Below are 13457 nucleotides of genomic sequence, written 5' to 3'. Positions count from 1 at the left end.
ACAATTATTCAACATTTATCACGTCAACGTAAAACGTTATAATGGCTTACGTCGTCTAATGTCACATTTTTAATTTTGTTTTCCATGTAAATATTTATATAAAATCAACTCATACTGCGACAGTGTATACATCCTTGGCAATCATCTCTCATAATTCTCGAATCAATTGTTTATAATCTTTAGGCTGTCGATACAATTTTCACTCCCCTTGATCTTTATCTCGTATTTTTATTTATTTTTTCTTAAGAATTATGTTCATTTACGCATTCATAAATCCACGTATACTCTATTGTCCTTTACACTACATTAAATAATAACACTTCGAGTATCCGTTAATCTACAACGTAATATATCTGCGAATACATCTGCCAATTGGCCTCATAAAAAATATACAAGTTTCACCCAGCGAAACTCAAAGAAAATTCTTGAGGCTTCCTCTTGATGTTTTCATCAATAGTTCTAGGTTCATTAATTAATGAAATACTTTGATGTTTTTTTTGGTGGAACACGTCATCATATTCGTTACGAATTCAGTGGCTAAGTGGTGAACAATAACAAGTAATTTTTTTATTTTTGTTGTTTGTTATATATATCAACCGAGTGGTTTCAAGAGAAAATTTCAATTGGGAACTCTAGCACTGAATGACGGGCTGTACCGGCCGTAGCGCGTACTAGTACGAACAGGTAATTTGGAGTCACTGAACGGGTTTATGTATACAAAAGAGTTGTTTGTTGCCGGTTATTATTAAATTTCTCGTGATTTATATTGTCTGTGCATATCAACACAGTTATAAAGGCATCCTAAGAGCAGAGGGAATACTATTCAAAAATCAATTAAAAAATGGGGTTCGACATCAGAGTAACAAAAAATAATGAATTTGGCAGTGCGCCTGGTTGCAATAATTCAGCCTATCGTAATCCTACAGTGAGATTCTTCCAATTTTCTTTAAAAAAACAACAGTTTCGTAAAATTGACGACGAAATTCGGTGAAGAGGAAACAGATGATCATCTAATTGCTTGGACGATCGATTTGAGAATCGGAAAGCTAGTGACAAAATCAATGAAAGTGTGTTCGTTACATTTTACCAAAGACGACTTCTTCACTCAATGGAAGTTCAGTTGAGAATTTAATAAAATTATTCAATTTTCTATTGCCAGTTGATATTTCTATGATCACTCGTGAAATAAATTGGCTTTAGTCATCTCAATTGTAGGTGAAAATCGTAAAGCTTTTCACTTAAAACTCATAAGTGGCCCGTTTTGTAATTTGCCAATAGAAGTCAAGTCAAGTCAGCCTATGTCGGAGAAAACAGTGTAAGGGGAATAGTGAATTTTTCTCCGCTGGCTCCGGCAAATTTTCTGAACGTGAGGGTACAGTCAAGATGGTATCTTATATAAGCCTTGGCTTTATATAAGATACCTTAGGGACAGTAGAACAATGGAATTCTGAGAATTCTATACCCTCCCCACCGATGCTTATAGAGAAGAGAAAAATGGGGATCAGCGGTTTGAAATAAGATACCTCACTCGTTGCGCCCGAATTCTACGGAATATTTATTTTTACTGAATGGATATTGATAACTTTTCTCCTCATGTAGAAGTATCGAGATAATTTGATATTTAACAAAATATGAAAAGCCAATTTTGTTACATTTCACCACTCGAACTACTGAATTTATTATCAATATCAAAATAAATAACGTTTTTGGTAATCTACTACGTTCGAAAACAATCACGATACGCAATCGTTCAACAATAATAACGCCTCGTAATCCGCAAATACAAATATTCAATTCTGTAATGAAGTGATGAGTAACAGGAGATGGATTGAAGAATCGAATGCAAATTTTGTTGCGAATACCTGAATCCAATCGGTGCTTAAAGAAAAAACATGTTGAAAGACATTTTGTTATTTTCGCGGAAAAAGTGTCTTGATATTTTTTCTCTCTAAATCCTTTTGATAAATTCAGAAAGCTTTGTGAACATAATTAAAAGAAACCTTGCAATTCTGTTCAATTAATCTCCTTTTAATTATCAATTTATCACAGAATATTCTCAATGGTAATGATAATTTTTTTTTCTGCCCAACACGAAGAAAAGTATATCCTCTGTATAATTTGATTTTCGTCTGTTGAATATTTTCACAATCGGATAGAAAAAATCAGGGGAATAATAAACTATTTAGACCCAGTGTGGTTTTCCTTTTGTGTTGTTAGGCATTATTTTCTTCATCATTAAATATCGTAAAAAATCTAACATCACTCAGTCTGTAACATGCAGTATAACGTCTAATTGACTTAACTTAAATCTTTCTCATTTTTCCTTTCATTTTTTTTTTAAACGCTTAATTATTCAATAAGAGGAGCCGGATCGTTTCCCATCGCTAAAATGACTTCGTCGAATCGTATCCTGCGCTCATTGTACTAACAGTTGCCCTTATATATTTTTTTTTAGTTTTTAAACGTTTTTTTTTAAACATTTTGGTTTTTCTTCCTCTCAACAGCGAACTCCGACGATTTCAATACAAACGTAAGAGCTATCACTTGTGCCAGGACGCGGGAGGGAGGGGGAGGGGGTGTGGCTGTGGCAGACCACTCGTAAAAAATCTAATCGTCTCTACGTACAAATTCTAGATTACTTTTCAACATCAATTTGAGTTATTTAATTTTTTTAGTTATTTGTTTATCGAGCAGTCTCTACAATCAGGCGATGTTCATTCATTTTTTTATTTCAACGAATCCATCCTGATTATTTTTTTTATTTAAAAGTTTGAGATGAGGGGCGAAGAGGTGAAATGAGTCATTTATGAGATGTTTCAATTATCAGGGCAACGGACGTCTTGATATTTTTGAAATATTATTCAAGTGAATATGTTTTTCATTTTTAATTATTTTGGTGACGACAGTTGGAAGATAATTCTTTGAGCTGAATATAGTTGGGGTTTTCTTCGTCAAATACACTGATAGACGAGTTTATTTATTATCGAGAAGTGGATGTTGTGGAAGGCTTGTTGATTTGTTCTACTCAAATGTGTATTTATTAATAATTGGCGTTAATGATGAATCGGCGATGAAAGTAATCCTGCAGAACACCAATTTCTGAACAACAAATTCTGTCCCCTTCAATTAAATATTTAGATCATATTTGAAGTCTTCTATGGTTAAACAATTTTTTTTATGACTGTTCAATTTTTTTTCCTACATCTTGCATGTATCAAAACATTTTTATATTCAGTTTTAATAATAAATCCAAAATGATTCATTTGGGAAAAAGAAATGGCAACGTCGGCCATAATACTTTTTTTCTCAGAGTTGGTGAGCCTGTCACGCCTTACTGAGGGTTCTCAGTGAACATAGTCACGCGCATAAACACGTGCAAATTTTTTCATCGCAACTCGTTTATCTAAAACTTCATCACCTACGTCGTTCTAATTTCCTATCGATGAGAAAAATAATAAATGAATCCCAGGGCCTCACTTTAGATGCGCAATTATCTTTTATAGACGTTTGAATTTGGCACGGTTATTTCCACCCGATCGGCAGGTGCTACGTTGCCGCAGTTCACAGCTGCGCGCGCAAAAATTCTGATTTTTAGTGTTTTTTTTTTGTAAATTTGCACTGAAAAATTTTCTGAAGCGATGTAATTTTTCTTGCAGGAGGTGTATTTATTACTATGTCACACGTGAACGAAATTTCGGGACATTGGCTACATTTTTACGTTCATAATGTGAATTTTTCTATATTTCCCATAAGAACACGGGTTAAATTGCGTTTTTTTAAATGATTTATTTCATGTGAACCATTCTCTTCAGCAATCTGAAACTTCGCACAGGGCTTCGGAATATATGGAAGAATGTATTTTAGAAAATTTCATAAATTTGGATGCATTGTTTTTCCTCACCGGTTCATCATTAATAATTAACTATCATTTGTGAATAGTTAGCAAACCTCGTTCATAACAAATTAATCGTTCTATCAGTTCATTCTTTACGGCCCGCGTCAATGAAACAGACCTAAACTACTATTTTAGATCTACTGACACTTCAAACACATTAACAATTCTTGGAAAATCATTTGAAAAATCTGGATGTCCATTTCGTCACATTTTCTAATTTACTAAAGCTATGAATCCATTCATTCTGATCTGACATCCAGAGATCTTTTTTGTAGAGAAGTTTCACCTCTTCAAAAAAGCTTTTTCAAATTTTTTTTTTGTTTTTTTTGCAGAGAAATATCACCTCTTCAAAAAAGCTTTTTCAAAATTTTTCGCATTGCAATTCATAACCGAAATGATTAAATAATCAACGAAAAAGTTTCACCTCTTCGCCCCTAAAATCTCCAATTTATCACTCGTAAAAACGAAATAAAATTAGTGATAAGGAATTATGTTTCGATTCACGTGATTAGGCACCCAGAAACACGAAAAAACATTTCGATGATAAAATACTTTGTTTTTTCCTAGAAATAAAAAAATTTCTCGTGTGCGTTATTTTCTCTGCTTTTCAGTAGTTTTGTGTGTTCTTAGTCGTGGATGTTAAGGGGGGGTCACACCGCTATTTTCAAGTACCACAAATATGATATAATAATAAAAAATGTTGGAATTTTTTTTTCAAATTTTTTTTTATGTAAAAAAAGAATAGACGGAAGGATGTATTTTTAAATAACCAAAATTTCTCATCAAATACTTCTGGTACTTGAAAAAAGTGGTGTGACCCCCCCTTAATCGAGGAGGGCGTATCTACAGCGTCGATAGAGTAGTAGATAAGAAGAGCCGAGTCGAATCACTGACTTTATCGTTATCACGGCCGTCAGAGGGTCCGCCTTTCACAGCGGACTGGGCCTTGAATTCATTATTTCCTCTCGTAATTAGTTGTCCCATTGCGAGGAACGACTATTAGTGGAATTTTATGACTTTTTTAAACTCACGCAGAACATCATCGAGATTTTTCAGAACTCATCTTCGCTTGATTCACTGCTGTACGCCAATTGCTCGCGCCACCATTCGCGTACCTCTAGGGTAATACTTGATACTTTTGGAGCTGCTGCTTTTATGTTCGATGACTCGCGCGGCTGACGGCTTTGCTCTGCTCCTTCCGTTAAATAAGGCAAATTATTTTTGACCAGAGCTGAAAAAAATGGTTTCAAGATTTTTAGATGAGAATGAGAGGAAGAGAATTTTGGGCTATGTGTAAATATCATGCATTCTGTGTCCAAACAGATGTGCCGCTTTCAGTTGGAATATCTCCATAATTCAGTAGTCATCGAGATATGACACGTGAAAATTTGGGTGATGTTGATAACGAATAAACGACTTCGCTGAGTTTAAAAGGCAATTTGATATAAAAAAATTATTTTCATCGCGCTGTGCGAAAAAGTAACTTTTTAGGCACGCTTCGCGTGCCTAAAACATCCCTTTTCCACAGATTGTGATGAAAAATATCGTTCGATACTCGTGGGAAAAGCGTTTTTAGCTCGTGGGATTATATCACTCGCCTTCGGCTCGTGCTATAAACCTCCCACGAGCCAAAAACACTTTTCCGCACTCGTAACGAAGTATACTATTATGGGACATTCCACGTCAACTCAGCAACCCTGAATTTTTTTGGTTTTGAGAATCCTGAATTGGCATATTCACAGTCAAGTACTACATAAGTACATGCTTTCTCCAAATCTTCGCTCATCTAACATCAATTGTTTATCTGTGACATAACAAAAGCTGAAATATTTGAAAAATCATATCTTGCGAACAAATTGACGGATTTTTATAATTAAATAGGGATTTTTTTCATGTTTTGATGTAATTTTTAATCGAAAACACGGCTGAACCGCGAGGACAAGTAAAAGTCCATTTTCCAAGTTTCTTATTCTTTAAATTCCACTGTTATGTAGCGGTCAGTCTAAAATCAATTAATTTTCTTTTCTTTGATAGATAATAATAATAAACAGCTTTTTCGGGGTGTTCCAAAATGGGATTTTCATATGGAATTTCGATACATCTCGGCCTCGCCCGGCATACGTCACGCGTCATCTTATTTCGATACATTTTAATTCCTTCTAAATACATTGAAATAAGGTATTCTTCTGTTCCCTTTTGTGCGGTATTCGTAATCCCGAATATCACGATCAGTCTATTGTGTACTGCCGAGGCACTGGTTGATACACTGTAGATATTATATTCACTGTGTATATACTTCGCATCGTAACGTTCTTGTAAATATTCGCACACTTGATGCGTTTATAATAAACATTATAAACAATATCTTCTGGAGTTTATATACTTCATCTATGTTAATGATTGAAGTTTCTCCCAACCGCCATAATCACTACAGGGGGGGGGGAGGACATAAAAAAATGCTTTTATGCCACTCATGCCTGAAACCGGCTGAATTAGACACGAGACGCGAAGCGTCGAGTGTGTAATCCAGCCGGTTTCAGGCTTCGTGACATAAAATTTTGTTCATTACTTATGGGGAAATTTCGTCCTTAACGTGTGTGGTTACATCACTCGCCTTCGGCTCATGCTGTAAACCCCACACACGTTAAAGACGAAATTGCCCCACACGTGCTGAAATATACTATTGTAACACTTGAATACCATCATCTAAATGTTGATGTGGATACGTTTGTTTTCATTATGGGGGGAGGGGATTTAGGGAAAAAGTCCTTATGGTTCCTTATCGATGGTGACGCCATCCATCGGAATTTTAGAACATTCTACAATTCTTTAGATAATTCTCGATTTTCTAAAAAATGCTCTAGTTTTTTTTCAAAAATAAATTACAATTTTAAGGAATCCTTAGCGCTGGTCGGCAACATCTGGACAGTTGGTTATTATTGCACGAAATAGATAAAATTTGTGGATCCGCGTTAAAATTTCCAAAGGTGTTTGTATGTGATAACTTCGTTGAAAATGAAACATGTTGAACATTTGTTTAGGGATTTTGGTTGTACATAACAATTCAATCGTATCGCGATTATAAAAAACGTCTTATCATGACGAGACGGTGCGAAATCCTGAATTCGTCTAATAACCTATATAAAAGTATACAATAAAAAATTATGATGTTCAGTGAAGGAAAGTGAAGACCACAGACGTATCCACATACAATTACGGCTGTATCTTTACCCGCAATTTTTTTTAAATATTCTGAAAACGTTATAAAATACATACGTGCTGGCCGGCTACTACGTTTTTTAGGGGCAGCGAGTTTCTCCTTCTCACTGCGGACGGAGGCAGGATCTGATAATGTTGGTGCTAGATACTTTCTCCCTGAACTGCTACCAATGCTATCTGACCTAGGTAATACAACGGGCTTCTTTCCTCCTCGATTCCTCAAGCCATCAGTCTCCTTAGCTTCTGGTTCTTCCTCGCGGTCTACACTACTCTCTTGGCTCTTCTCCTCCGGATGATCCTGAGGAGTCACTGCCAGGTCGTTTGTTGCTCTGAGACCCACAATGAGACTATTCTGTTGTTTCTGTGGTAAAGTAAATTTAATTTGGCGTGAAACAGTCCTTCAAATCTATAAATGAGTGAAGAATATAGGAGTCGTATTTACCCCTGTGGCTCGGATTTTCTTCAGACATCCCTCTAACCACGTTCGAATCGTCTGCTTTGCCACCTCCTCCTCGATGAGGTACTCGAACTCCTCTCGGGCCAACATCTCTTCGAGTTGTAATGCTTTTCGAACGTCTACTGTGCGGTATGATAGCATACTGCAATCAAAAACATTCGTTCAACACCCCAGGAGACATGATTTATTTCAATTAATTAAGGTTTTTGTTAATCAAACATTCAGAATAGCCCCTGACAAAGGATTTATCCGTACTTAAGGTTAAGGAGGCATTCTAGAGTAAGGCTGCTGGGCGTACGTAACGCCCTGACTTCACCCATACAACTCAAGAATGGAGCGACTAGGCGTACAAAATCTCCACCCTCTGTTAACGTTGGTCGCGTGGTAAGTAGACATGCAAAATGGCCATCATTTTTTTAGATCGCGTCATATGACCAAAAAATGATGGTTTTGTGACGCTCATGTGACGCACAAATTTTCCAACTACAAATGATTGTCACAAATCATTTGTAACCAAATTGTTATCAAACCATCTATATAGTTGCATAATGACGGTCATAACTAATTTCCAATTTGTGACGGTCATGAATAAAACAAAATAGTTTCATCTATATGGATGGAAAAAAATCGTGATTTCCATTTCAAAATGCGGATTAGGCCAATACAAAAGGAATTCAACTGAAAATTGACGGAGAAAAAAATAAAGTTTCATCTATATAAATGAAAAATGACTGTCATTTTTTTTTGACAAGTTGTGACGGTCACAGAAGGGGGAGGGGGAATTGTGACAGCCGTCATGAACGCTTCGTCATGTGACCGTCAATGACGGTCACATTACCGTCATATGACGGGTCATGTGACGCATTTGCATCTCTAGTGGTAAGCACTGCGCCGTCCGCACATTCTCGAGCGCAGCGTTGCCAGAGTCATACGATGCTATAGACATATCGCCGGCCAGCGACCCCCCACTCCGCGCACGCTGCTTGGGACTACCACGAGGGTCGGCAACACCGCTCGTCAAATTTCCACTATGAGAGTAGTCGCGCGGTGAGCGCTGCGCTCATTCTCGCTAACCGTGCTCGACAAAAAAATTGTCAGTGCAGGGCAACCCTGCCCTGTTTAATCTCATCAGGACATATCATTTGAGGAACTTGTAAATAGGCAGATTGTAATTCATCACATTTCTAGAGATATCGTGAAAATAAAAACGGTGGCGTTCAGGCCATAGCGCGACTACTGGAGAGTTAAACAACTCGAAGAGGCAAAACGCTGAGTCGATTTCTTGACTCTTTCCTTCTATTACATATTAAACTATCTCGCAATTGAATTGTGTCATACATCTTGTGGGGAATATTGCGTATGTTCGCTGTTCCGAACGAGGAAAAAGTTATTTATTTATGACACATGATATTCCCCCATTCCTGGATCAGGATTCGATCGATCAAACGAGCCCACTGAAAGCGTACCAATCGTAATTTTAACATGGAACGTTCATATCGTGAAACACTTATTTGATCTGATTACGATCTAACTTCACTCGTGTGATCGATCGAAATTGAGACAGCATCATAAAGTTTCGCGAAGTCTTCGTGGATGTAGATAAAATCCAATCATCTCTCTTGAACAGTGTGATTCATGTATATTTCGGTTGGCTAACATGTGGTTTGAGATGACTCATTCTTCATTCTTTATCAATTTGATCGGCACTTAGGCAGGATCTAGCATTTGATATTCATTTCCGCATTTATTATCTGTGGAACGTGGATTACGGACATTTGGGAGAAATAATAGTACATTGTTTCCGAATGGAAGCATTGTATTTGCCAAATCCGAAATTTCCAATTTTTTGCGGCAGGACGAATAATTTTGGCCCCAGGAGTTCGAATAGTTATATTAACAAATTCATTGTAAATTGCATTTTTTTGCAAGTAAAAATCCTAGATAAATATATGACACTTTTGCAGTAAAAAAAGTACTCCTTCATTTTTTCTAGACAGGCAATATTAATCGAGTTACGACGCTATACTTGCGCAAAAAAAAAATTTCCGTTCGTTTACAGACATTTCTTGACCTCTTCTCTAAAATATTCGAAAACCAGGAAATAGTATATTGTGTACCAAGGGCGGAAAGTCATGTTTTCTCCGCCTGAGGTGCACATGCTATTTTTTAACACGCCTGCAAAGAAGTTTATATTTTGCTTTCTGATGAGTGAAAGTGACTTTTCCCCTCGAGTGGAAAGTACGCACTTTCCATCCGCTTATCAGGGAGCAAAGTATGAACTTTCCGTGTAGGTGTGTGAAAAAAATTATTTCTGCCAATAAAATTTAGTTGAGGCAAAAATTTATAAAAAGGTCTTGTGTGAAAATTTCAGAGATTTGTTTGTTTTAACAAAATTTGATTGGAAGAATCAATTTTCATTACTCAGAATAGTAGAAACACTACTGATGGAAGAGGGTCAAGCTTCATCAGACCCTTGCAAAATGGTGATTATAAGATTTTAAACCACTAGGAAAGGATGCATATATTCGCAGATGCAATATTAGTCAAGTTTCCCAACATCTCCATACAGCCCAATTATAGGAATATTGTACGATTTTTCGGGTTCAACATTCAAAAAAATAATACCTTATTTTAAGATTTCAAATGTTTTAAAGTAAGATTTTCTAAAGCCTTAATTTGGAGCTTGAAAGTCGTTTTGCGTTAAGAATTTCGAAAGTCTTAATTTGAGATCATGAGTCTTAAAATAAAGTTTTTTTTGTATGTAATCTAAAAAAACTATCATATACAATAGCGTGATATAATTTTGTTATAAAATATTTTATTTTTTTATTTTTAACGGAACTTGTCACAAGAAGCTTGCAACGGATCGTTGCCCGAGGGCCTTCACTTACAAAATATTTTAAAAAATGATATATTATACTATAGAATGGTATAAAATTGAACGTCCTTAATAAAATTCAATATAACTTGGCGAAATAGGTCTGGCAACAATACAGCAATAATGATCCCAACAACCTGCTGTTCAACCATGGTACAAACTCGATTCGGGTTTACTGAGAATAATTATTCGTTAAATAAGCACTCTAAAATGATAACCTCACAAAATATCACGGAATGTTGAATATTTCATTTCATAAAACGTTTGGTTATTTTGTATCTTTTCTACAGCTGGTGTTGAACGGCAAGTTTCTTAGCATGTCACATCATTTGGAAAAGCTCAGCTGGTTGATGGCTTTGACTAATCCAAGCGTCGGGTTTGCACCGATTTCGATCCAATCTTGATGTCGTATGCTCTCTCGATACACCGATTGCTTCAGTCCATGACGAGACAAATTCACATAAATATTCTTTATTATTCCTATTCAAGACATGAGTAAATGCACATGAAAAAAAAAATCAATAGACACCAAACATTAGATTCCTATTTTTCTACACACATTACTGTCTTAACGATATTTAAGCGAGTTAAAAAATGCAGCCAATTTTTTGAAATTTTTAAGTACATTGTTTGATATATTTCGATACTCTGTGTGGAGCTTCAGATTGCTGAGTTTAATGATTCGAATGGAATAAATTATCTAAGAAAACGGAATTTACCCCGTGTTCTTATGAGAAATGTGGAAAAATGCATAGACTGAATGTAAAAATGCAGCCAATGTCACGAAACTTCGTCCACGTGTGACATATTGATGAATACATCTTCTGTAAATAACAAAACATCGGTTGAATTAGTTTTTTAACCAAAATTAATAAAAAACCACTAAAAATCCGAATTTCTGCGCGCGCAGCTGTGAGTTGCGACAACGTAGCGCTTGCCGATCAGACGGGGGTAAACACGATAACTGTGAAGATTATTTATCTTTATCTTTATTTTTAATTCAGGAACGTTGTGGAATTTATGATATCCAAAGATAATTTCCCCGAAATAATAAATTTCTCCGAAACAATAAAATTTATGAAATGTTTGCTCTTTAACACGCATCCCCTTGAAAGAAACCATTGTAATGATTTCGGTTTTAGATTACGCCAAATACAGTGATAACACATACAGTACTGTCACAATACTGTCACTCATGTGGGAACCATTCATTAGTCCTCACTTCACAGAGAGATCCTGGGCTTCATTCACTATTATTTTGCTTGTCAATAGTAAATTATACCGACGTGGTGATGAAATTTTTGGATAAACGTATGTCGATGGAAAAAATTTTCTGATTTTTTTCTGGTTTCTGGTTAATTTTATCTAAAAAAATGTTCTGAACCGATGTAATTTTTCATGCAGAAGGTGTATTTGTCAATATCAATGTTGAAGGTGTACAGTCGAGTATTAATGTTCGTAAACAGAATACATAGAATGCAAGTTAAGGCTGTTCACGAACTTTAATCCTCGACGGTATTAATCAATATTGGCTGCATTTTTACGTTCATGATGAGGATTTTTCTACATTTGCTATAAGAACACGGGTTAAAATATGTTTTTTAAAACAATTTAGTTCATTTGAACCATTCTCTGTAGCAATCTGAAACTCCGCATGGGGCTACGGAATATATCGAAGAATATACTTTAAAAAATTCATAAAATTGGCTGCATTTTTTAACCTGCTCGTCCATCGTTAAGATTTAGTCGACAGAAAGATTGTGGCATCAATGTTCAGAGTTCGTCCACTGCATTTTTGTTCGATTATAATTAGAAATTATATCGATGAAAAAAACTATTGAATGAAAAAATTAAAATTTGTTGATCTTTCCGAATAGAAATGTCTTGGGATTTTCTATTGAATTTTTCTTAATTTATGATATTTCATCATATGCAAATTACATACCATCCCGATAAAGTCAGTTCAACATGCAGACGATAGTCTACGTTCAAAAATCGACAATGTGGAAAATCCGAGTGAAGTAAAATTGGCACCTGTAATCCCACTTCAATCGTTGTTTGAGGAAGAAATGGACCATTGCAGGGAGTCGGGACTATAATCTTGCGCAGTAATTTCTGTTTACCGTTATTATAATCGAACTTCAGTGTCTGAAAATAAATCGGAGCTGCAAACATTCCACTTGAACATATTCAGCTGCCAATTAGATTGTTTCGACTCACCTGTTCCAACCATAACTTCACTTGAGACAGTTCTACTGTTGCTGAACTGAAATTAACATCAACAAAAACGTAAATGGTTTCGCCACTGACGTAAGAATCTGTTGGACTGCGTATATGCGCTTGTAAAGAATCTCCCCCGATGCAGGGAAATAAGCAGCAGCAGTTGTAATCTTGATGTATTAAATCATGAATTGGGCGCTGTGGAATGATATATCACATAATTATTTCGGGGATATCGTCGATGACGAATCTCTACCAGATATAAGGTAATTTGAATTCTATTCAACCCTGGATGGCTCACCATATGACTTCTACGCGAAGTTTCCAGAAACTCGTTAAACGCACCCTGGCAGTGTGAAGTCAATTTTGGGTAAATGTTAAGAAAGACAGCCCCACATGAATTTTATTCATCTCCTCTAATAGATAAATGAAGGAATTTTAAGTATTTCAAGGATTAATTTGACTGTCAGAGATGCCTCGTTGGGGATTAATACCAGAAAAAACCATTAGTCATAGTGGCAACAAAGGAATGAGAAAGGCAGCGGCATTCGGCACCAAAAATAACCACGTACCTTATGGCGTGTTTATAAACACGAATTTGGCCATTGAAGGGAATACACCCAGGTAAGAATTACATAGGTTGACGATGAGAACAAGCCTGTATGAGCCCAGGGTTGGCGAGGCTCAGTTATTCAGGCCTGGGATAGGCTTGGTTTCAAATGAAAATGATTAAAGGGGCCATTGGCGAGGCTCAATTCAGGCCTAGTCCAGGCTTCCAGTTGAATACT

At 36.1% G+C, this 13457-nt stretch overlaps 2 protein-coding genes across 2 annotated transcripts in view; both read right to left on the bottom strand.

The window, feature by feature from the left end:
* Nucleotides 1-4737: 4737 nt before the first annotated feature.
* LOC107045927 (sodium leak channel non-selective protein) overlaps nucleotides 4738-13457 on the bottom strand; it is a 38685-nt gene continuing 29965 nt past the window's right edge. Inside the window, exons 17-19 of the mRNA XM_015268340.1 lie at nucleotides 7557-7713; nucleotides 7172-7475; nucleotides 4738-5126 (exon numbers count right to left, since the gene is read on the bottom strand). Coding sequence (XP_015123826.1) covers nucleotides 4948-5126; nucleotides 7172-7475; nucleotides 7557-7713 — 640 coding nt within the window. The 3' untranslated portion in view covers nucleotides 4738-4947. The remainder of the gene's footprint in view (nucleotides 5127-7171; nucleotides 7476-7556; nucleotides 7714-13457) is intronic.
* LOC107045928 lies at nucleotides 10445-13087 on the bottom strand. The gene is made up of 4 exons (XM_015268341.1): nucleotides 12971-13087; nucleotides 12670-12867; nucleotides 12395-12597; nucleotides 10445-10882 (listed from the first exon to the last, which is right to left on the bottom strand). Exons 1-4 carry the CDS (start codon nucleotides 12971-12973, stop codon nucleotides 10810-10812), a joined length of 477 nt encoding a protein of 158 aa, XP_015123827.1. The 5' UTR covers nucleotides 12974-13087; the 3' UTR covers nucleotides 10445-10809.

The sequence above is a fragment of the Diachasma alloeum genome, unplaced genomic scaffold, assembly GCF_001412515.2.
Source record: "Diachasma alloeum isolate Michigan unplaced genomic scaffold, Dall2.0 Dall_scaffold_01136, whole genome shotgun sequence".
In the NCBI taxonomy this organism is placed as follows: domain Eukaryota; kingdom Metazoa; phylum Arthropoda; class Insecta; order Hymenoptera; family Braconidae; genus Diachasma; species Diachasma alloeum.
This window is presented reverse-complemented; position numbering and strand designations above follow the sequence as displayed.

Excerpts from the sequence above, each read along its gene's own strand:
- LOC107045928 (XM_015268341.1), bottom strand. Across the intron at positions 12,598-12,669 it reads TGAAGTTATGGTTGGAACAG|ACACTGAAGTTCGATTATAA; the intron begins GTGAGTCGAAAC and ends ATTTATTTTCAG. Across the intron at positions 10,883-12,394 it reads GAACTGACTTTATCGGGATG|CAATCGGTGTATCGAGAGAG; the intron begins GTATGTAATTTG and ends CATGGACTGAAG.